Source organism: Leptonychotes weddellii, chromosome 11 (assembly GCF_054177405.1).
Source record: "Leptonychotes weddellii isolate Sample4059 chromosome 11, ASM5417740v2, whole genome shotgun sequence".
Classification (NCBI taxonomy): Eukaryota; Metazoa; Chordata; class Mammalia; order Carnivora; family Phocidae; genus Leptonychotes; species Leptonychotes weddellii.
The window spans coordinates 9295902-9319778 of record NC_138379.1 but is presented as its reverse complement, the minus strand read 5'-3'; the positions used below and the strand labels follow the sequence as shown (position 1 = coordinate 9319778).

The 23877-nt window shown below is 56.7% G+C and overlaps 2 protein-coding genes and 2 long non-coding RNA genes across 7 annotated transcripts; 2 read left to right on the top strand and 2 right to left on the bottom strand.

The window, feature by feature from the left end:
- Positions 1-2162: 2162 nt before the first annotated feature.
- LOC115939898 (uncharacterized) lies at positions 2163-4502 on the bottom strand. Its single transcript, XR_014138543.1, has 2 exons — positions 4266-4502; positions 2163-4031 (listed from the first exon to the last, which is right to left on the bottom strand). It is a non-coding gene; the product is annotated as an uncharacterized LOC115939898 (long non-coding RNA).
- Positions 4503-9268: 4766 nt separating this feature from the next.
- On the top strand, positions 9269-15394 carry CCDC86 (coiled-coil domain containing 86). Its single transcript, XM_006730311.3, has 4 exons — positions 9269-10107; positions 12747-12876; positions 14337-14411; positions 14565-15394. The coding sequence occupies exons 1-4, from the start codon at positions 9350-9352 to the stop codon at positions 14679-14681; spliced, it is 1080 nt and encodes a 359-aa protein (XP_006730374.1). The 5' UTR covers positions 9269-9349; the 3' UTR covers positions 14682-15394.
- PTGDR2 (prostaglandin D2 receptor 2) lies at positions 15265-20146 on the bottom strand. 4 transcript variants are annotated; one of them, XM_081798042.1, is made up of 3 exons: positions 19935-20143; positions 19092-19186; positions 15265-17920 (listed from the first exon to the last, which is right to left on the bottom strand). In XM_081798042.1, exon 3 carries the CDS (start codon positions 17910-17912, stop codon positions 16716-16718), a length of 1197 nt encoding a protein of 398 aa, XP_081654168.1. In that variant the 5' UTR covers positions 17913-17920; positions 19092-19186; positions 19935-20143; the 3' UTR covers positions 15265-16715. The 4 variants fall into 4 exon arrangements, with proteins under 4 accessions (XP_081654168.1, XP_081654166.1, XP_081654169.1 ...); XM_081798040.1 differs by having other exon boundaries at positions 19092-19218; positions 19935-20142; XM_081798043.1 differs by lacking the exon at positions 19092-19186 and having other exon boundaries at positions 19935-20146.
- Positions 17933-22648, top strand: LOC145716125 (uncharacterized). The gene is made up of 3 exons (XR_014138541.1): positions 17933-17947; positions 18936-19030; positions 22619-22648. It is a non-coding gene; the product is annotated as an uncharacterized LOC145716125 (long non-coding RNA).
- Positions 22649-23877: the final 1229 nt, after the last annotated feature.

Below are 23877 nucleotides of genomic sequence, written 5' to 3'. Positions count from 1 at the left end.
GGACAGGTGTAGCTTACACCTGTCTTCCTGCTGTCCCACCTAGATAAAGGCTCCCATTTGGGTGATAAGTTATCAGTTCACAGTAGCCCCTGGGAAAGTTGTTCCTGACATTCAGAAAGCCCCGGAAACATATGACGAGAGGCCACCAGGAGGTGGTGTGGCATCAAGTACTGAGCTTGGGCGGCCACTGAGGTTGCTGGTCCCAGTGGATCAGCGCTGCTCAAGGCTGCACTTAGAAAGATACTTATTTGCAGGGAGCGCCTGGGTGGCTCAGTCGGTTAGGCCACTGCCTTCGGCTCAGGTCACGATCCCGGGGTTCTGGGATCGAGCGCCGCATCGGGCTCCCCGCTCAACGGGAAGCCTGCTTCTCCCTCTCCCTCTGCCTGCCTCTCTGCCTACTTGTTCTCTCTCTCTCTCTCTGTCAAATAAATGAATAAAATCTTTAAAAAAAAAAAGAAAGATACTTATTTGCAGAATGGAACAGAACTGGTCAAAGAAGGAACAGCCAGGAAGACCACAGGACAGAGACACCAAGCTGGTGCCTTCCTGGGCTCTTCCAGGACATGCACAGACAGTCACTCCTCCAGGTGTGCTCACCCCGACCACAGCACTAATCATGGCCTCTGGGAGCTTCTGAAGTTATCCGCCATGTTTTCTTAGGCTTACCAACAGGACAATGTGACCTGGCAGAGACCGTCCTGTCTGCAGTGCAGACCAGAAACACTTGGCATGCTTTAAATTAATCATCTTCCAGTATTTGTTTAATGTCAACTTAGGATGGGAAGAAAATTGTTTCCCCACAAATAAAAATGGAGTCGTATTTCATGCAGCAAACAGAACTCTAGTTTCTTTGGAACGGTCTTTCCTCTCCTGGTTCTCCTCTCGGGCATGTAATAGAGAACGAGCATGCATCCCTCCGTTGCCAGCAGCACAGTGACTTGCTGGGGGAGCAGACAAGTCTCTCTGTATTGTTCTCTCTGTAGGTTCTTTCTGTTTAGGAGACATTTAAAGGCTTGCAGCTACGATCTTGGTAAACAGCCCTTTGTTGTGCATTAGCTGGTTTCAGAATCTGGAATGACCAGCAATGCCCACTCCAGGGCCCCCCAGACGGGCCAGTGGGTGCAGCAACTTGCAATGTACATCACAAGATTACCCCCTAGCCCCTACCCTCCAGGACATATGCCCACGCTAGGGAGGAGAAGGTTTTCTTTCTATTTAAGGGTATTACCTATGTAAGTACTTACTTACCTGTTTAAGAGTATTTTGACAAAAGGACACGAATTTCCTTTCCACCAGCTCTGTGAGAATCTACAGGTGGAAACCCAAGTTAACAGGCAGATTTCTGATAAATCCCTATGGGGTTTCAGTGTTCCTCTAAGTCAGTGCCTGGGGAAGCTGCCTGCCTGGACCTGCCTCCTCCAAGAAGTCCTCTCTGATATTCCCTCATCCTCAGGAACCTCAGCTGCTGAAACCCGATCGGTTTTAGCCCTGGGCCTCACTTGCCTACCTGGGTTGGCTGCCTCACAGGTTTCAGCTGGACTCAACGCTGTCTCGAGGACAGTGTCCCCACCTTACACTTGTTTGTGGACCCCATGACACCCAGAACATGCCAGGCAACAAAGTTTGCTTGAATCGATTCTTATTTGTTGACTGATTCTACATTCCTTTAGAGAAAGTCCAGAAACATCTTGAACAAACTCTTTAGTTTATACCCAAAGCCCCCCTACCACTCATATACATTTAACGATTTTTTTAATTTAGAGAAAATGTTGGGACTCTTACCTATTCTTAACTATTAACTCAATTCCGTTAACTATTCTCTGTTCTCATCTCTTCTCTATCCTATTCTCTACTACAATTCTCAAGAAATTCCCACCACAGTGTGAGCTAGACATTGTCCAGAAATTAATGTTACATTATCATAACAACTAGCCTGTGGAAAGTTAACAGAATTCTCCTGAGGAATCATTACCAAAAATTGTGCCCACTTGAAGTTTCATCTTCATTAACTCATTCATTCAATAATTATTTATTGCACAACTACGAAGAACCAAGTGTTAGTCTGGACTCTGAGAATACAGTAACAAACACAACAGGAAAAATATCCCATCCACAGGGCAACAACATTCTAGCCAATGGGAAATAATAAACAAGGAAGCAAGTAAAATATATTAATTTATTGTAACTAAAGAACAAGGAAGGGTTTGTCCACCCAATCTGCCTCCAATGAAGTCATGGGGCTGATGGGGCGCCATCCCTACCAATCACATCTGCTCCAAGAGAGGGTGCAGTAAAGGCCACAAGACTATCCCCCTTGAGACAGACACCTGAGTGTAAGCCAATACCTTCTCTTCCAGTTACCACGGCTGCGTCACACACAACCCCAAAACCCAGTGATGTAAAACATCCACTTTATGATGCTCACAGGTCCTGCGGTGCAGAACTTGGACAGGGCAAAGCAGGGAGAATTGTCTCTGCTCCATGATTTTGGGGACTTCTGCTGGGAAGATGCAAAGTTGAGAGTGACCTGACAGGTGGGGGCTAGAAGCATCTGGAGGCATCTTGGCTCACGCCTGGCAGATGATGCAGCTGTCAGCTGGGACACCTTCTTTGGCCTCTCCATGTGGTTTCCGCACATGACGATATAGGCTTCCTCATAAGACGGCAGCTGAGTTCCAGAGTGAGCATGCCATGAAAGCCAGGAGGAAGTGCATGACAGTCTTATCGTCCTACAGCAACAGTTCTACCATTCTCCTTTGGCCGAGGCAATCACAAAGGTCTTTCCAGGTTTGGATGCGGGGGAGACGTAGACCCTCCTCCTCAAGGGAAGGGGTGTCAAGGTTCCACTGGAAGAAGACTACGTGGATGGCAGATACTGTTGCAGGCAACTTTAGAAAATGCAATCTTCTACCCCTTTCTGTGTCTAATCTCAAAAAAAAAAAAAGCAGTGTATCTAGATCTGCCCAGAGTCATCTTGCAGGTAGAGGGCTAAAACCACTCAGGCACAGTGATAATATCTGAGTGTTGTGTTATATTTTATTTTGAACGGAAAGTAAAAGAGCAGCGGAGTAACTCTTTGATGGATCAGCTTCTGCTCTGTACGGAAGGCATAACTTTCTTGATGACCTGAAATTTCTGCCTCAGGGCTTATTCCTGATGTAGGTCAAATGGCAAAATCAGAGGCAGGCAGGTGTGGGTGAAGGTGCACACACTTTGGGAGCAGAGTCCTGCCTCCAAATCCTCTCTCTGCCTTTCGCCCGCTGCCTGTTCCTGGAGAGTTTCCTTCTCTGTAAACCTGGGTGGCAAGAGCAACTTCACCAAGGAGTTGCCAGGAGAATTAAATGAGATAATCCCAGCACACCATGCTTGGTGGCCACTCTAGACAGAATCTCTACCGTCTGAACTTCCAGGGAAATTGCTATGGTTTTGTGTATTTTCCATCCACTGCAATAAAATATCTTCTCATCAACGTCGCCACAATTTTTATGTCCTTAAAATTTACCATAAATGATATGCTTTTAAAACCTGTAAACATATGAAGGATCTTTTGGGCGGAACAGATCTGTTTGTTTCTACAACGGTCCTTGGGTAGAGCAAGCTTTGGGATGGGAGATCCAGAAAAATGAGCCTGGCTGATCCAGCGGGGGTCAGGGCCAGCTGTTCCATCTTGCCCCTGGAAAGCTTGAGGTCCTTCTGGAAGGTGCATGAGAAGAACAGAGAAGTGAGACTGTTGACTCAGGGGAAACCTCCTCTCACCAAGTCTGATCAGGGCCAGCTGCAGTGCCGGCTAGAGTGTGCAGAGGTGGGGTGAGCCGAGAGTTCCCGGCCATGGGGCCCGCAGACCCCATCCTCAAACAGAGACCTTGCTGGTCCAGGCTTCAGGAAAGGGGCTTCGCAATTTGCAACTGGGTCCCCAAGGCAAAGTCTCTGGGGGTTGCCATGGAGATGAGGCTGCCATCTTGGTTGGGGGAGGCATCACACCCTGGAGGAAATATCACACTGAGGAAAGGCCAGAGCCTAGGAAAAACAAACTTTAGGGGAAATGAAAGGAGAGAAATTAGTGAACAGAGAGGAACAGAGGGGAAGTGAGTCACTGGGAAACCCTGCAGTTATGTAGTTCTTGGGAACTGAGAGTCGTGGGTGTGGGCATGGAAGTGTCTGTCTGTCAAGCTCTCCTTCCATACATAAGGGTGAAGCCCCCTACTGACACCGGGGCCTGTAGCTCGGCCCCCTAAACCCAACCCCATAAAGTAGAGATGACTCACCGCCATGGTGCCACAGTCCCATTTTGAGTAATGTCCTGAGCTCAGGTTCTGCCACTTCCATTCTGCAAGTCATGTGACCTCTCCACGATGCTATTTCCTCACCTGAAAAATAGGGAAAATGATTTCTGCTCAGCCTTCCTCGAAGGGAAGTTTTGAGATTCAAGTGTTTAATATCTGTGCCCCAAGACCGTGTACGCACCCTCGGGCAGGGAACCACAACTGCCCCGTTCCCTGCTGTACTCCAAGCTCGGGCCACAGGGTAAACGTTCAGTAAATATTTGGTGGGTAAATAAATGACAGGGTGCTGGTGAACTTGGCCCTGCCCTTTCTGGGAAAGTAAAGCAGGAAAGCACTTCCTGAACCACTGATTCCCCTGCAGGACACTGCTCCTCAAAACGTGGCCCAAGGACCAGCAGCAGCAACCCCTGGGAGCTTGTAGAAATGCAGACTCTCAGGCCTACCCCAGAAGCTACCAAGTCTTAATGTCTGGGGTCAGAGCCCAGACTGTGTTTCAACATGCCCTCCATATGATTCCGATGCTTCCCAAAGTTTGAGAAACATTGCTGTTGGATACAGTGGGGAGAGCGAGAGATGGGGTACGAGCTGCCATGGCCCCCTCCCCAGGACCTCTCCCTCCCGCCTGGCACAGGTGTTCATTCCCCACCCCGCCCCTTCCCTGACCTGCCTGGGGCAGGAGAACATGCTACGGATGCTGGCAGAGGGAGGCGGTCTTGTCTTTTTCGGAGGGAGTTGGTCGGCCCCTTGCTGTTTTAACAAAATCTGCAGATAGCATGAGGGATCAGGAGATAAGCTTTGCAGGTACATGAGAACTCTGCAAAGTGGTCCCTTCCCAATCCAGTCAGCTTCTCTGTCCCCTGGCAATGCCCCGTGGGACAGCTGGGAGGCCTCACACCAAGGGTCCCAGGTGCCCCCACACACACCCCTCTGCTGAGGTCTCTGCCCCCCTCCTCCTGAGGACCTGAAAGTCAGCATGAGCTATTAGGAACAGAGAGAAGAGATGAACCTCTGAGATAAAGGCTCCTGATAAGAACTGACATGATAACCCTTGCACATTGCACATTCTCAGTAGGATGTGATTGGAGGTTCCTAGAAGCAGAAGGTCACACATGCAAAGGGGGAGGGGAGCAGGGATTGAAGGAGGACAGCCGGATCTCCAGCAGGTCAAAGCCAAATGCAACAAGGCCAAGTGACAAAGCCTGCACCTGTCCAGGAAAACCAGCAGCCCGTGTCCAGTTTCCAGGGGATGGCAGCTGGAACCAGACGGAGGGCCTCAACTGATGGCTGGCCCTTGGAAAGAGAATGGGGACCTGGTCACACTGATAGGAATCATGGAATAGGCAGGTGAAAAATGCCCTCAGTTCTCTGTGGGGCAGTCAGCCCTGGGTACCTGAGGGAGCTCTGGACAGCACATTCTGGAAGGGTTGTAGAGAACCACTGCTGTCTTTCCCAGAGGTTTACTGTGTTGTCATGAGAGGGACAGAAGGAGGAGGGAGACGTTCAGCCTGGATAAAAGACAATTCCGGGGAAGCTTCAAATACATAAGAGACCTCTGAGTAGAAGAGAGGGCAGCCTGGACTCGTGGGACCCAGCGAAGGGCAGCCCAGCCGTGCGACACCTCCACCCCGTTGGGGCCCTGTCCTCACACATCCCCTTGCCAGCTACCCACCTCCCCTGTCCTTCCACACCCGCAGCTCCCCCTGCTTCCAGTCCTGGCTCAGTGATGGGAGAGCAAGAGTGTGGGTGTGGAATCAGGAAGCCCCAAATCCCAGTCCTGTCCTTGCACCCGTGTCACCCTCCCCTTGTGTCACCCTGCGCCAGAGCACAACCTCTCCCAGGCTCGGATGTCCCTGTTGGGAAAACGGGAATGTTCTCCTCTCACCAGGCACAGGTGCTCGTTCTCCAGCCCACACCCTGCAAGGGGGCATCCCTTCCTTCGCTCCCTCGTTCGGGAAGTGGTGACAAGCCAGGAGCAGCCACCCGTGATATCCCCTGCCCCTGAAACCCCAGGAGAGGCCTGATGCCTAGTGACTGCCCGGTTAGTGACGCTGGTGACCCCAGGACCCGTTCCCTGGCCATCTCTGATCTCCATGCTGAGCAGAGGACCATACAGGTAGAGGCCCCCGACATCAGGAGACAGTCACCCCTCTTGCTGCGGCACCCTTGGCAGGATGGAGGACCAATGGCTCGGAGAAGAACACTTGATGCATATCTTCGTGGGCGTGTGGTTTTCTTCAGTCAGCAGATCTCACCTTACATAATAAGTAAGCCGGGTAGTGCTGGTCCAGCAGGCTCTGCCTGCCGTGTGTGGTACACAGAACCACAGGCGGCCCTTGGGGCAACGTGGCGCCCAGCACCTCCCAGTGAGGGCACAGACCAGGATCGGCGTGAGGAACAGGTAAGCAAGGCAGCTAAGCGTCCCAGCTCTGGAACTGTAATCCTAGCACCTCAGTGTGTAGCTGTGCGATTTAGGCGAGCACCTTAGCCTTTCTGTGCATCGATTTCCTCGGCCAGATAACAGGGAGACTTCCTCTTAAGAGTTGTGCCTCTGAGGTCAGACAGCTGATGTGGATCGTGCCTCCCCCACTTATTTGCTGTGTGACCTTTGCAAGCGTCCCAGCCTCTCTGTGCCTCAGTTTCTTTATCTGTGAAATGGGAGTAATATCAACAGCACCTGCCTCACAGCATTGTTATGAGGACCGAATGGGTCTGGAGAGAGAGACAGAGAGAGCCCTTGAAAGAATGCCTGGCCCAGTACTTCTCGCCCCAGTGTTTGAGGCTGGGTTCCGTGCACGAAAGGACTTATATGCAAATAGTCTGTTCAGAAAATGACCCCAGCAAGCACCTGTAAGGGAGTGGGAAAGTGAGGCAGGGACCAGGAAGAAGCCAAAAAGGGGCGCATGAACGACCAGGTTGCCTTCGCAGACAACTGGGGCTCAGTCCTGCTGGGGGCCTCTGCGGAGGGTAGAGAACCCCTCAGCAGCCCTTCCCCACCCCCATGGGCAAGGAGGCTGAGATGGGCAGTAGAATGCAAAGGAGTCCCAGCAGTGACTGTCACATCAGGCTTTTCTGAAAAATTCAGGCATCCCCCCTGGGCCCCTGAACACCACCGATAACGATACTGACTTATCGAGCTCAGGAGGGAGTGGAGGGTTCAGGGCCAGAATTCGCTTGATGTCTCCACACTGATTCAAACAATGTCTATAAGACACCTCCCTTCCTCACACCACCCGGGCAGGGATCTGAGACCGCCCTCCAAAGTATTTTAAGCAGGGCCCACAGGGATACAATCCACCTGGCCTTTGCAAGCATCCCCTCCAGCTGAGGACAGGAGCTCAGGAAGCAGGGAGCGGAAACTGGCCCCAAGCAAGGCAGTCGTGGCACAGCCGTGTAGTCTCCTCCAGCCACCCTGGCAGTGCACATCGGGCTTGGTTCTAAGTGGCAGGCCATTCAGGCCTCCAGGCTGCAGCAGAGAATTTAAGGAACCAAGAGTTGGGGGCTAGGAGAGCTGAGCAAGGAGGGGTCCTAGCTGCTTCTGCAGTGGGGAGCTGAGCTACTGGGAAGGGGCCCTGCAGGGCCTTCCAAGGCCCAGGAACAGGAGGGCACTGAGCCTACAGATGGAGTCTCTGAGAAGGGCCCGGAAGGTAGAAGCTGACACGTGATTACTACACAAGGGCACGACTATTCCTGACGACAAGAAGGGACAGTGGGGAAGCCGTACCATCGCCTGACCCTCAGGCAGGTGACTTCAACAGGCTGAACTCATAAGGATGTATCTTGGATGCCGTGGCACCAGCCAAGGGGCGAGAGGTATTAAGGGATTCTCAGCCCACACTGCCATCCTCCAGCAACCTTTGCCTGCGTTTTCCTCCTCCTCACCTCCTCCTTGATCAGCACTCAAGACTCGCGGGGCCCAATCTGACCTTCAGTCCTGCTGCAGTGTCAGTAGAGTGACTCAGCAGGTGGGGGCCGTGCTCTGGGTGCTGAGGGCCTGGACGTCTGCCCCACCTTCTTTCTCTGTCGCCTCAACACCCTTGGACCGCTTCCCAGGCCCTCTCATAACCCCTCAGCTGGAGAAACAGTGGTTTGTCGATGCAGCCAGTGGGACAGTTGGACAGGGGTCCTGGGATCCCTGAGGGCCATCCCCAGGCAGTTCTAAGGAAAGACTTAAAAGTGCTGTAATAGAGTTGGGCAACTTCCAAGACATTCTTTGGTCAGATACATGCTGTGAGCGAAATGAAAACTTCCTCCTGGGTCTCACACAGAGGAGTGGGGAGAAGGCAGGCTCCTCACACGCTGGGGCAAGGAACTCTGTCTTGGTCAGTGGTGATCTGATCGCTGTTTCCAGAACTGGGGCTGAAGGTCCAGGACACAAAGGTAGTGCATCTTACCAAGGGGTAAGCACCTCAACTTCACGCATGAATGGTGAAAATGTTGAAAAGGCAGAGCTGTAGATTTGATACTTAAGCACAGGACTGGGAGAAGGGAAGGAAAGCGTTACCTTTAACATGTAACTCAAGACAAGAGATTTCCCGATCCCAGGATTCGCCAGGTAGCATAAACTCTGGCAGTTATGAGTACTCCGACAGGACCATTTTCGATACACTAAGCTCGTGCAAAATTACCCATATTACCAATGAGAAGACCGAGGCCCAAAGAGAGTGGGACCCTTGTCCCACAGCAGTGAGTTAGCGGCTAAGTTTCCATGGACCTTTTTCCAATCTTCTCTCCCGGAAATGGGACCCCCACCCCCTTCCCTTCTCCTCCTGCACACTCTTTTTTTCACCAGGGAGAAAAGAGTTTGCACGAAAGGCAAACGTAGACCTCAAGCTACAGCTCCCCTGCGAGTAAATGCGCCGAAGCCCTTTGCGCACGCGCCTTGTAAGCCCGGCCGCCTAGGGCCGTCGGCCCCGCCTCTCCGCCCATCACCAACATGGTCTCCCCGGCAACGGCCCTTCCTGCCTCGCGCTGGCACGGCGGCTCCTGACGTCATAGGACCGCGCCGGTCGCCCCAGAGTCGGTGGAGGCTGCACGTGGGTTGAAACTTGAAACTTTCAGGCCTGGCCATGGATACGCCGCTCAGGCGCAGCCGGCGGCTGGAAGGCCTAAACCCTGAATCCCCCGAGACCCCCAGCCGAGTTTTGCGGGCGAGACGGGCCCTTGTGGCGTTCAAGTCGGACCCAGAAGAAACGAGGGAGCCCGAGTCGCCGAGTGCGCGGCAACCCGGCCTGGAGTCTCCCGGCTGTCAGCTGGAGACAAGCCCGGAATCACCTATTCTACGGCAGGGTGCAGGTTTGGGGTCCCCCGGAAGGGAGCCGGAGCCGGGCCCAGGGTCCCACCAGGTTCAGCAAGATCCAGGCGTGGAGTCGCCCCAAACACTTCCGGAGTCGGGTCCACAACCCCCCGGGTTTCAGCCAAAGCCAAGTGGGCAGTCAGCAAAGTTCTCCCAAACCCAAGAAGAACTGGACTCGGAGTTGGCCCTGAGTAAGAAGGAGCTGGCCTCGGGGTCTCCCCGACATCAGCTGCAGCTGGGCCCAGGATCCCCTGAGCCTTACCCGGCTCAGCAAGCGCCGGGTCCGGAGCCCTCGCGACCACTACAGGAGCCGACAGCCCAGTCACCCGGCTCCCCCCAGGGTCAGCACGAGCCGAGCAAGCCACCTTCGGCCGGGGAGACGGTGAAAAGCGGCCTAGGGGCAAAGAAGCGGACAAGTTCTTCAGCCCAGGCCCCAGCGTCCAAGAAGTTGAAGGAGGGGAAGGAGGTTCCTGTAATCCCTAAGGGAAAGCCCAAATCCGGGCGGGTGTGGAAGGACCGCTCCAAGAAAAGGTGAAGTTGGGGAAAGCTAGGCAGGGGTGTGGTTCTCTGTGGTGTTGGGGCACCTGTGCTGCCCAGAGAGAGGCTCAAGGATGGAGAGAGCTCACATTTGGGGGGTCTCACACGAACAGGTAATTATAATCAGGATGTGGTAAAGTGCTCTGGGATCCCAGGGAGGGTGAGACCGCGCCCTCAAAGGTTATTTCTGTGATGCTTTCCTCCTCAGAGTACCTGTGTACCTCTCGTAGAGCACCTCATTTGTGTATTCATTCAACAAGCATTACCTCTGTCTGCCCGCTTTCCAGTGAGGGAAGCAGAAGCAAGTAAACCAGCCCTTACTTGGTAAAAAGCTGGGAGGTCTTCACCAGCTAGTATCTTTTACGGTTATTTGCCCTTGTGTTAAAAAGTATTATGGAGCACTGAGCCTGTAGAACACTGCTAAGCATTTTGGTAAGGACCGGCCAGCGCGAAGGCCTTGCAGACCGAGGGACCAGCGTGCCTCGGGCAGTTAGTCTGCATGCAACACTGTGAAGCAGCTGCTGTTAGGATTATCCTCATTTTACATATGGGGAACTCAAGGCTGTGCAGAGAAATCAGGGAGTTATCAGACCATAGGACTTCAGGGGTGAAAGCAGAGAGACCAGTCAGGAGGCCTCGGTTGCAGTAGAACTAAAACACGTTCAGAAGCTGCAGGTAGGTCTTGCGGATAAGGGCCAAAGGGCCACTGAATTGATGTTCAGGGTCTTTGAGGAAGCAGCTTCGGCGGGTGGTGAGCAGAGCCCAGAGACAGTGGACGCAGCACCTGCAGCAGAAGGTGTCCCAGCAAAACGAGGGATATGGAGGGCGGCGGTGGGCTGGGAAGGCCCGGCTGCAGCCCCCCCCCTTCCATGCTTAGGCTAAATGCCAGCTGCACAGCGCCCCTTGGGTGTGCCATCTCCCTCCTCTGAAGGGCAGTGTTTAGTGAGCAGCTGCCATGTGCAGAGCATTGTGCTAAATGCCTCTCCAGCCTTGTCTCAATCCTCCCACCCCCCTTTGGAACAGGAACCATTCTTGTCTCTGTTCAACGTGGAAAGTCGCTGAAACTCCGGCTACTTTGCCCAAGATCACCCAGGTAGTAGGAGGCAGATCCCGGCCTTGAAACCCAGGCCTGTCTGCCTTCAACCTCCAGGTAAAACCGATGCTCTGGAACTGTCAGCCCTGTAGCGTAGCCGCCAGGCACATGTGGCGATTTCAGTTTAAGTTGGTTAAAATTTAAAAACTTAAACATTCAGTTCCTCCATCACACCAGCCACATCTCAAGTTGCTCGGCTGCTCAGTGCCTCTCCGGACAGTGTAAATATCGAGACTTTCCACCAGTACAGACGGTTCTGCTCGGCAGCGCTGCTCTGGAAGGAGGCAGCGGTGTGCCCTGTGGCTCTGTGTGTGTCCAGGTCCCCACGGCCTTGTCCCTTTGGGTTTCTCATCACGGGGCTGGGGAGGAAGTCTGTGCTTAGGACGCCAGGTCTTCAGCAGGAAGTCCTAGGGGAGAGGGCGAGGGAGCAGTCGAGGGCCATTCTGGGGTCAGAACCAGGCTGAAGATGGACAGGCCTTCAGCCCTGGGGGTCAAGGTCCAGGCTTTGTGTACCAGACTCCTGTGGAACAAGGGGAGAAAATGGCCCAGAAGAGCAGTATTGAGGGAAGTGGTCTCTGCCCTGTGCACCGCAGCCTTCAGAAGCTGGGGCGAGCCCGCCGACCTGCAGTGACCATTTGGGGTACCATATAATGGAAGTGGATGAAGAAGAGCTCTTCCAGAAGTCAAGAAATTGGTGGAGGAGCCAAAAAGGCCACTATGAGAGGATCTGCAAAGGAGAAAAGGCCCACGGGGCAGCCAGCAAGGCTGCAGATAGCTCAAGGAGAAAGACCTACAGAAAAGGGGAGAGCGTGGTTTGTGACCCCCACCCCGTTCTCCTCACCTGCTCAGCAGCACTCACAATCGTACTGGTCTAGCTTTGTCTTGCTCCTTGACATTCCTTTCTTTCCTGGAATATTTTCCCGCATGTCGTAGATAGATCATTCCACCCATATGCAGTATGCTTATCTCTTACCAAGATAGTCCTGTTTCTCCTGGGACTGTAATGTCACTGTCACACTTAGGAAAACAGGACATCCCCCGATATCCTCTCATGCCCACTACATTTTCACATACCCCCGCACTGTTCTGAAATGGAATAGGCCGCCCCTGGAGGGAGTGAGCCCTAGCTCCAGAAGCATTAGCACCCAAGCTGAGCTTGCTTGGCGGAAGCAGCAGAACCTTATGGAAAGGCTCTGTGGTCTGGACTCTGGTCACAGGGGTTTCAGTCTTGACAGCTGTTCAGGTACAAGGTGACCTGGTGCAGTTATTTAACCTCTTTGAGCCTTGGTTTGCTCCTCTTTAAAATGGGAAGAACAAGAGTACCATCTCAGGGTACATGTAACTAGGGCTTAAGAAATGGCAGCTGGCATGACTGGGGCCCGTTTCTGCAGACCCGGAGGGCTGCTGCCTGGCGAACGGGCAGGGGAGGATGTAATTCTGCCTGGGTTCTGAGGAGGAAGGCCCAGAGCCCAGAGCTGAGGGGAAAGTGGGCATGGGCACCTCCCACGGATGACACGAGCGCCCATTGTCTCCCTTCCAGGTTCTCCCAAATGGTGCAGGACAAGCCCCTGCGCACATCCTGGCAGCGGAAGATGAAGGAACGGCAGGAGAGGAAGCTGGCCAAGGACTTCGCCCGGCACCTAGAGGAGGAGAAGGAGAAACGCCGGCAGGTGAGGGGCCAGCCAGCCAGGCTGAGGCTGGAGCTCAGGGGGCTGAGGTGGTGACTGCTGGAATAGGCCTGGGGGTAGGGGGAGGGCTGCTGGCCCTAGGGAGGCAGGGAGCCTGGCCAGAAGTAGAAGTGCAGTCTGGGACCGCAGGGCGGGGAAGCCCAGTGCAGTGTCCACTTTAGCCCAGGGCTCTATGAGAGACTCAAGGATGGGGAGGAGCCCAGGACGAAGCCCCCCGCGGTGGCCCTCACTACCGATCAAAGCATTTGGGGATACGGGCTTCAGGGTCCTCGCTCAGGTAGGAGAGCCTTATCCCAGTACTGTTGCCATCGTTCCCCAAGGGACAGCTCCCACGCATCAGCAAAGTGGATACCCCACACCTTCCTCATGCTCTGCCTGCCCCTCAGCCCCAGGCCGGAAATGCCTGCTTAGAGGTCCCGCCCCAACCCCTTCGGGCTCCAGGAAGCCCCAGCAGGCAGCACACGAGAGTATGAGGTCTGCGACCACCCCACCAGGACTGGGGTTATCAGAGGGATGTCACTTGCCTAGTGATCCCAGGGGCACAGGCCCGAGCCTGGCCACCGAGGGAAGGGGCTGGGCCAGGCAATTCAGCCATCTCTCCCCCGTTTTGAGGCACCCCAGTGCTGCTGTGTGCCGAGTCCTTATCTTACTTCCTGTGCGGCCCGGACTACCTCTTGAGCAAGACGGACTTCTTGTCACCCCCCCGGGAGTGCCCCCAGCCCAGCCCTTCCCCTGACAGGAGCCCAAATCTCACTTCTCCTTTCTCCTCCCCAGGGGCCCAGGCCACCCCTGCTCCCCTAAGTCCTCAAAGCCCGGAGAGGCCCCTGACCATGCAGCGGCCTCAGAGCCGCCATCCCCTCAGGCCCCACCCGGGGCGGCAGTCAGCATAGCCAGAAGGCACTGGACTCCCCATCCCTGAGACAGACTCCAACTAGATCCATCTTTGAAGTGTTCCCACCGGGCCGGGTACCCCTCCAAGGCCAGTGCATGCATGCATTCATTTATTCCTCAGGACAATCCGGAGTAATCTCTTCACTTTCAATATGGGGCCTTGAGGCACAGAGAGGTTAAGCAGCTTGGCCAAAGTCACCCATTTGGAAGCAGCAGAGCCAGGATTTGAACGGGGCCCAGATAGCCTCTTCCCCGTAGCCTCCACCCCTTACCCCCGGCAGCTGATGGGGCGGGGGGCATGGGGACCATTGTGTCTTACCTCCCGCCACCCACCATCCCCCTATCTAAGCTGCGCGACCAGGTGCCCCCCTTCTCGGCTGCAGTCACGGGCAGGGGCATATCTCCTTGCTGGCCCGCCAGCAACAATCGGGCTGGGGTGAGAGAGTCTGTCCTCTCCCTGGGAACTCAGCCAGCTTTCATTCCCCTGAGGCCTAAGAGACCAGGGCTGCCCCGGCTCCCAGCCTCAAATCCCCGTCCCCTCTGTGTTCCAGGAGAAGAAACAGCGCCGGGCCGAGAACCTGAAACGCCGCCTGGAGAATGAGCGGAGGGCAGAGGTTGTCCAAGTGGTGAGTGTTGTCTCGCTCGGGGGATCTGAACCGCGGCCAGGCTGGGCGCTGTGTCGAGATGCCTCGGCACCCCTGCGGGGTGGCCTCCCTTTCCCCGGGGCACAGGGCAGGGACGACAGCCACACTAATGCCCTCTCCTCACACCGCCCCCAGATCCGAAACCCCGCCAAGCTCAGGCGGGCGAAGAAGAAGCAGCTTCGCTCCATTCAGAAGCAGGACACGCTGGCGCTGCTGCAGAAGCCACCCCAGGGGCCAGCAGCCAAGATGTGAGCACGGGCCAGCCCAGAGGCCTTCTGCGGCCAACCGCTGTGTCAGACCTGCACTCATCGGGCCACTGGTCACACGCCTCAGCGGAACGCGGCACTCCAGCGCTGGCGCCACCCCACCCCGCCCCACCCCAGAGGGGCTCTGAGCCTTCGGGGGCTCTCAAGCCCGGAGGGAGCCTGCGGCCTGGCAGAGACTGGAGGAGGGAAGAGGTTCAGCCCCGACCCCCGCCTCCTTCCTGCTCTCTCCTCCTTCATCGAGTGCCTTGCAACCATGAAGGGTAAATTCTCTGGTTCCTTGGGAGCTGACAACTGGAGGGTGACTCTCTAAAATGTGTATTCCGGCTCAAGGCCGCGGGTCCGACCCAGGCCAGGAGGCTGCAGTCAGGAACCAGTCCCCCTCGCACCATCCCAAGCGCTGCTTGGGGTGTCTGCAGCCCACTGGCCCTGTCGCCCGGCCAGCTGAACCCGGCTTCCCCGACTTTTCAACACCGAAAGGTTTCAGGGAGTGAGGTCCGCCCCGCCCCCCAGCTCGCTCTCGCCTGTGCCGGACTCTGCGGAAGCCCCGCGGATCTGATTCACCCGTGCCATCCAGTCTGTAACAAATATTTATTGTGTACAGGCACAGTTCTAGGTATCGGGGAATAGAGGCCCCTGCCCACAAGGAGCTTTCGTTCTGTCGGAAAAAAACATAATAAACAGGGAAATGGTACTGTGTTAGACAGTGGGAAGTGCCACGAGTGAAGCCGGGGGGGGGGGGGGTAGCAGGGAGCACGGGGAGCTGTGAAGGTGGACGTCGGCTCGGTCAGCTGCGCATCTGTTCGTCTGCTGAGCACGGGCTGTGGGCAAGGCCCGGCACGATGGCAAGCAGTAAGCCGGCCAGCCCGGCCTTCAGGACCCCAGCCAGGAGCCGCACAGGCAGCACTGGACCGAGATTCCACTGTTCCACCCACCAGTTACTGGCCACAGCTCTGCGCCTGGCCCCGGGACAGACCCAGGTGCAGTGGTCTTTGTCTTCTAGCGCGTGGCGGGTAGAGGAGACGTGTCAGGGCATGGATGCGCTATCAGGAGGTCCGAGTTAGCCCTGACTGCTACAGATCGGGACAGCCGCCCAGCTGCTGCGTGGTTGGGGGGTGGGCATTGGAAAGATTTGGGGATTACCAGCATTGCCCATAGGGTATTCCATGGCAGAATACCAGGCCCATATAGATGTCGGATCCATGAGGAAATGTCATGTGCTGTGGTCTCAGGGGCTGCTGTGCACATTCACATACTAAGAAGACCTTCAGCAGAGATGCCCACTGCACTGGATTAGCCCAGGCTGGCCACGGCACCCCTTGCTCTTTCTACCTTATAAACCCCTTGGTTGGTGCTGGGTCGGTAGGGTAGAGAGGAGGCCTCTTACAGGCAAGACCTTCAGTACCTTGGGTATGTTGCGGGTGGTGGGGGGTGGGGGTGTTCTTTCACTTACTAAATGGTAGTTGAACTGCATGGTGCTCAATGGTGAGTATGCAGACCCTATACTTTGGGTAAGTGGATTAATCTCCATGTACCTCAGTTGGATCATGGGTAGAAACTGGAGCTAATAGAACCTGTCCCTCAAGATTGTGGGATCAAGCGTCTAGTTCAATAAACGTTGGCTAGGTGACTACGTGAAGAGTTAGACTGGACCAGTACTTGCCAAACCTTTCAGTTTTCTACTCCAAACGCACGTATCACTGGTTTCCTGTAAAAATACCTCCCTCCCTTCCCCTCCCGCCATCTGGTAAAGCTGAGCTCCACGAAGGTGCATCCCGAGTACCCTAGTTCGAGAAATCTTGTGGTTTTAACCCTGCCTTGGTCCCCACGGGGTCCGCTGACCAGCAGCGCTGACTTCGCCTCCTGGGAGCTTGCTGGAAATGCAGAATTTCGGCGCCCGCCCCTCCCGCCGCCGACGGTTCTGAAGGGCACTGGGTCACGGGAGGCGTTTTAAAAGGCAGACGCCCGGTCCCGGCCTGACTCCGCCCCCGGGACGCTCTCGCGCGCGATCGCCGGCCGCCCTCTACCCCGACGTGGTGCTCAGTGCCCGGTTCAGGGGGCCCCTCTCGTCCTGGGACCGGGAGCGGGCGCGCTGCGCGGACGCCGCACGGCCGCCCCGCAACCAGGCGAGCAGGCGCGCGGGCCCGGACGGGGGCGGCGGGCGGGCGGCGGGGCCCGGGCGGGGGCCGGACGGGCGGCGGCGGCGGCTGCCCGGGCCGCCCAGCTCGCTGTCGTCCAGCAGCACGCTCTCCAGCACGCTCCGCAGCGAGCGCCGCAGCTTGTGCAGCACGTCGGGGCACGTGAGCACGTAGAGCAGCGGGTTCACCACGCTGTTGATGAAGGCCAGGCTGGTGACGAAGGGCAGGCCGCGCCACACGAGCGGCCGCAGCGCGGGCTCGGCGTGTGCGCGCGCCTCCAGCAGGCTGAACACGTGGTAGGGCCCCCAGCAGAGCGCGAAGGCCACCACCACGGCCGCCACCAGGCGCACGAAGCGGCTGGGCCGCCGGCGGCCGCGGTGGTGCAGCTGCGCGCTCACGACCGCGTGGCTCGAGGCGATGATGGCCAGCGGCACGACGAAGGCCAGCAGGAACTTGCTGATGGCCAGGGCCGCCTGGCGCGAGTTGCACGTGGCGTCGCGGTCGGGCCCGGGGCTCAGGAGCAGCACGTTGTAGTAGCACATGATGCGGCCGTCGAGCCGCTGGATGGTGTCCCGGAACACGTAGTAGGGCACGGTGTTGAGCACGGCCAGGGCCCAGAGCCCCAGGCAGACCCTGTGGGCCGCGGCCACCGTGCGGTGGTTCTGCGCCCACACGGGCCGCACCACCTGCAGGCAGCGGTCCAGGCTGATGGCGCTCAGCAGGAAGCCGCTGGCGAACATGTTGAGGAAGAAGATGGAGGAGTGCAGCTTGCAGAAGGTGGTGCCCAGCTCCCACGAGTGGCCCACGGCCAGGAAGTAAGTGAAGAAGGGCAGGGTGGCGGTGGCCAGCAGGTCCGACAGTGCCAGGTGCAGCACCCAGGTGGTGACCACGGTCTGGCGCATGCGGCAGCCCACCACGAAGAGGATGAGCCCGTTCTCCGCCAGGCCCAGCAGCGAGGCCAGCCCGTGCAGCAGCACTGAGGCGTGGTCCATGTAGCGGATGCTGGAGTTGCTGTGACTTTGGATGTGGCTCATCTGCTCCAGGATCGGGCAGAGCGGCTTCAGGGTGACGTTGGCCGACATGGTGAGCTCTGCGGTGGAGAGAAGGAGGCGCTGAGGTAGGCTGGGCAGGGGCAGCCAGGGACCCTCCCCAGGAGATGGGAATCTGTCCCGTGAATGGTACGGATGACGCCGAGGGGGATCAGTGAAGTTGAGCAAAGACAGTACGGTGGGGGGAATAGCATCCCAGCTGCACCCCTGCTCATGGCAACCTTGGGCGAGCCACTTAAGCTTCCTGAGCTTGTTTCCTCCTCTGTGACGCGGATGTCAGTCGCAACAGGACCTAGATCCTACAGCTGTTGGTAGTGTTCAATGAGTTTACATATATAAGCGTTTAGAGCGGAGCCCGGCGTGCAGGAAGCACTACAGTATCCGTGTTGTGATTATTATTCTGCAGGTCCCCTGGGGTCACATGGAGAAACAGAAACAAGGCCAGGCCATGCAGGACTCCTTTCCCCATTCCCAGGGCACTGGGGCACCTATGGAGGTCCCACAACACTGGCAGGTTGGGTGTGTTGACCTTGAACAGTGGAGCCGGCCCCTCCTTTGGTAGTTGGAGAGGAAATAAGATAAGAGCAAGGAGAGAGCTGGGCATGAGGAACTACCAGACTGGGGCCCTGGAGGCCCAATGGGGCTGGAGGACTGTTCCGCTGCCCAGGGGGCAGCCAAACCCATCTGCCTGCCCGGGAAAACCCAGCCTGCTTATTTATTTGCTCAGTGATGCACTCATTGAGCAGATAGTCATTGAGCAACTTCTCAGGTAAGTGCTGTGGAAGCCAACCTCTGGCAGATGTGCAGACACCCCAGATGTGCAGACCCACAGCCTCATCGAAAGCCCGAGACCACCTGAAGTGAAGCTGGTTGAGATGGGGGAGGGGTGGGAGGCTGCCGACAGGAGGTAGGGGACAGGGAGCGGGGTTTGGGGACTCAGATTGTCCTGGGGCCCCCCTGTGCGCCCGAGACCCCGAGAGGCCCTTTACATAGGTGCTCTCTTGCTCAGGACTCGAGAAGAAAGGCGCTAGAATTTCACTCCATCCCATTTTACAGGGGAGGAAACTGAGGCCTTAGCCACGCACATAACACCGACAAGTGGAGCTGCAACAGTTTAGCGCTCAGCCCGTTCTCTTTCCCATGCCTCTGCTGTAAGCAAGCGTTGATGGAGGAAGAAGGGAGGGAAGTGGGGGGGTGATCCTCAGCACTCACATTTCCAGGGGGAACGCTGTTGGCCAGGATGAGAAAATCCACACTCTTCTCCAGGTACCACGGTCCTTTGTGAGGTGCAGCCCCAGGACATCAAACTAGAGTTTTCCAAGCAGACGAGCCCTTGGAGCTGGGGATCGCAGGGAGGTGGGTGGGGAGCAGTTGGGCCCGTGCTCCCCGGGAATGCCCATGCTTCCCAAGCGTTAGAGTTTGCCGAGAAACTGCACTCACAGTGACCCTGTGAGACCCCATTATTCAGAAGAGGAAACTGAGGCTCAGAGAAGCATAGCAATGTGCCCAACGTTGCTCAACTGCAGTGGTGCCGCTGGGACTCCACCCAGCAGACAGATGAGTGCCATCCCCTCTCTGCACTGAAACGTTCCCTTCAGTCCAGCAGCCTCTTGGCCAGGTCCCTTGGGGATGCTCAGAGAGCACAACCCTGCTATCCCAGGGAACCCATCGGGTTTGGGCTTTCTGGCTGCATGGAGCCGGCACCCAGCCTCCTGGGATTCTCAGGGACCCCGGCAGCTAGGGTCCTGCTCTGGTGGGGGTTGGGGCAGAGAAGGCAAACTTTTAGGGGCAGTTACCCTAAGACTGCTCCTCTAATCACCCCCCTTCCCCCTGCCCCAGATTGCTTGTGAGTATGGAGAGAGGCTTCTGTGGTTCACCACTGTGCCTGGCTTCTAGTGCCTTCCCTTCTGCGAGCAGCTCGTCCCCTCCAGTCTTTGGTAAACCCACCCCTCTGCCTAGTCGTTAGGAGCCTGTCCCCTGGTGAAACTGGACCTTCCTTTGTGGGTCCAGAGAGGGCACCGAGGCTGCCCAGCCCCTGGGCTATTGCTCGCTTACCTGGGCAAAGAAGGAACACAGGATTCCCGCACTGGGGACAGTCAGCTCCGAGTGGCAGCCTGCCGAGGAGGCACCGCACGGGGCAGGCGGAGGCAGGCGAGTGAGGCTGAGGGAGGAAATGTCTATCCGCCCCAGAGTGTGTGTCTGTGTGTGTGTGTGTCTATGTCTGTGTGTGTTCAGGGGTGGGGTTGGGGGAGGCGGGGACAGCCAGAGGGTGAGTCGCCCCAGTGGTATTCTGTAATAGTCGTCTCCATCAGTGAGAAAGGGACAAAATTGCTGGCAGCCCCTCCCCCCCTCCCCTTCCCCCCGGAGATTTTGCAGGAGCCCCGGGTCCCTGCAAGCGCAGGTGGGGGAATGGGAGTGTGCCTCTGGGGCTGCGTTTGAGGGCGACCGCTGTGTAGGAGAGGTCCGCGAGGGAGAGGACATCTCGTGCATGGGTCCACTGTCCTGGGGTGCCCTCTCCTGACCCCATAATCCTCAGGCAGGCAGGGTGCAGGCAGTGGGAAGAGCAGAGGCCAGGCTGTCCCCCTGCAGCCCTGGGGAGGGGGGCAAGCCCTTGCCCCTGGTTTTGCCGTCTGCGAGCCAAGCCTCAGCGCCACACCTTCATTCACAGAGTGCCAGGCACACAGTAGGTGCTCGGAGAAATCAGTCCTTTTCTCTTCCGGGTAGGGATGGGTAGAGACTGCAGGGCAAGGGCTGGGCAGCTTTTATTTAAAATGCACCTGGAGCCCTGCAACGAGCTAATGGAACTTCATGAGTTTGCATTTAATGGTTCCCCAAGTCTTTGCTGACCAAGTGTCCTAGGGTCAAACTCCGCATCCTTGCACCTAAGAAGTGCTCAGTAAAACACGTGTAAAAACTCCCATATCAAGGCAAGGGCACCCCCACCCATGGGATTGACTGTACAGGACTCTTCCATTTAGACACAGGCTCCGTCGCAGGGCCTGGCACTTAATAATCTTGCGGGAAGCCTGCGATCCCGAGTGAAGAATGTCTAAAATACTGTGACCTTGTGATGGGGATAATATTTTTCTCTGCAGCCCAAGATGGCAGATCAGTAAACGACTTGATTATCCAAAATATTAGCGCGGGCAATTCTCCTTTCCTGTAGGTCACGGAGGGCCTGGTCTTCCAAAGACAAGTGCCTGCACCCCTCCCTAAGAAACAGGCAGATGTCTCCTTTCTGCTTTGGGGAAAGTCCCCCCATCCCCACCCACCCCCAGCCCCAACGTGCTGGCCCGCGGCCATCCTCCGAGGGCATGCCGGCAGGGTAGTGTGGTGGGTGAGCTCAGGGACTCTGCGGCTGGATCCAGCACTGCCACTCCCAAGCTATGTGACCTTGGGCAAATAACCTCACAGCAGGAAAGTAGGGTTTTTAAGAGGGACTCCTTCTGCACAGCCCCTGGTCAGAGTGCAAGGATTGGTGTGCACAGACTGCTCCTGGGGCTAAGAAAGAATCCCCCCTTCCCTCCTGTAGACACATTTTGACAGGGGAGCATCAGGCTTGAGCCTCCTCCTTCGGGACCTCAGCCCTCCCTTGCCTCCTCCAGGAGGTACCCTTGTGCAGTGAACATCCTGCACAACCTCTCACGGCGGCCCTGCTAAGGGGCTTCTTACCTGAAACCCTGCCTCCTCAGACCTTTCCCCCAACCCCTGTTTCCAATCCTGTAATCACAGTGGAGGCTCCTCCCAACCCTCCCTGAGGACAATTTATGAAAAGTTGCTAAAACAAACAAAAAAGTAGTCCAGATGGGCAGGGCCCTAAGATTTTCTAAAGAAGAAGACAGTGACGTTTGTTCTTGCGGGGGCGGGGGGGGGGCGGGGGAGGCCTCAACTGCCCTCCCACAGTGGAGACGGACCTCTCGGCACGTATTCCCCAGTGCCACAGTCCCTCGGCCCCTAGGCGTGGGACGCTGGGGCTGGTGGGGGGGAGGCAAGAGCGTCAGGAACCAGGAGCCAGCGTCTGCCCCTCGGAGAGAGCCTTGGGAGCAGACAGGAACAGAAGGAGCCTTAAGGGGGCTCGCTGGCTGGAAGCAGAGGGCAGGGAGCCTCCAGTGACCAGGCGTCAAGAGCTCAGACCAAGTTTAGAAATTAGAGGACCCTTAGGGGAGCCCTCCCCAGGGTTGGGCTGGGATCTTCAGGAAGAGGACGCCAAGACTGCCGATGGGCCTTCACGGAGGGGAGAGTCCGGGGGAGGGTGACTGGGGCCTTTGGGAAGGGCCTAAAACCATACAGACCAGCGACTCTCAGCTGAGTGCACATCGGGACCTCCCAGGGGGGCTGGTCACACCCAGGCTGCTGGGCCTCTCCCCCAGCAGGTCTGGGGTGCAGCCTGGGCATTTGCATTTCCATCAGGTTCCCTAGCAGATCCCCGTGCTGCTGCTTCTGGGGGCACAGAGGACGCTGACCCACTGGAAAGGAGAGTCGGGGTCCTTGGGCCTGGGGTGCTCGGAGCAGGGGGCAGCAGCTCTATCTGGAAGAGAGTGCTTAGCTGAGGGGCTTCCCCCAAGGCCTCCCCTCCCTGCTGTGGGGGTCCGAGGAGAGAGTGAGCCCAGCGCTCGGCTCAGAGCCGGCCGCCGAGTGACGATGCAAAAACCAGCTGCCTCTTACTTAGTTATTTTTAGTGCGGTGCATTTCCATGTCAACCTCTTCCTGACTCCAGATGTTGCACTTGCCTTTTCCAGTCGCATATTTGCCGAAAACCTTATTTTGGAAGCCCATGAAGGCCCTACCATAAGAGGGCACAGGATCCCACAGAATCCCAGGAGCGTCAAGCCCCCTGCTCCAGAGTCGAAGTAGGTTCATCACTTGTTGCCGTCCGCAGTGATGCTGACATGGACGTCAGCGAGGTGTGCCTTGCCAGACAGAACGTGCGGGAGCCAGGGAAGAGAGAGAGCCTTGCTCACGGCTGGCGGTGCCTCAGGGACCCACCTGCAGGGTTTAGAGATTAAGGAGCCTCAGGCCCAGGGAAGCTGGTGTCCCTACCTGAAGAGTGGGGATGTGGCTGCCCACAGGGACACTTCAGCCTGGCTTCTCTGAGCACTGGGATGAATCCCTGGGGGAGTGGGGGGGCCCATCTTCAGCCCAGCCCTGCCTGTCCAGGGACCCCCCCGCCCGCACCCCCCCGGGCACAGGCCCGGTCCCTGAAGCACAAGCTTCTCTGTGGCCTGAAACTCGCTGTCACAGCCAGCAAGAGCAGAAGTCGGGTCCATCTCTGCGTCAGCCTCAGCTACCCCAGGCAGGAAGACAAATCGGAGCCTAGCAGACCGCCGCTGGGTCTCTGTGGCCTGTGGGAGCTGTGCAGACCTCACTCGGATCCAGCGCACCGCCTGCGAGTGCCTGCACCTTTCCCCATGTCCCCAGCTTCCCCATCCTCTTCACCTACCCCAGTGCCTTTGCATGGCTACTACCTGGAATGCCCTTGCCCCTCGCCTGCCCATCCTGCAGGCCCACTTTCCCAGACCCTGAGTGTCTCGGGCTCCCAAGAAGATGTTTAGCACATCATCTGTGTTTAACCAACGGTCCAGGGAGTGGGCCCCAAGGGAAAGTGTCCCCCAGCTTCTTCCCAGTTTCTCCCCAGTTTTCTCCCTCTGCTCCTGCCTTAGGAAGTAGGTTTCTGTTTTTCCTTTCTGACCTTTTTACAGAAGTTAATCAAAGAGGAAGTGAGACGCACAGCAGGAAGCAGGGAGGACCTGCCCTAAGATCCACCAAGGCTCACGGCACCCCAGCTAGGTTGATCTTGTTCTTAATTCCATTCTATAGATTAAGAAATTTGAAACCCCATTTTATTTTTTTTTTAAGATTTTATTTATTTCTTTGTCAGAGAGAGAGAGAGAGCAGCAGGCAGAGGGAGAAGCAGGCTCCCCGCTGAGCAGGGAGCCAGATGTGAGACTCGATCCCAGGACCCTGGGATCATGACCTGAGCTGAAGGCAGACGCTTAAC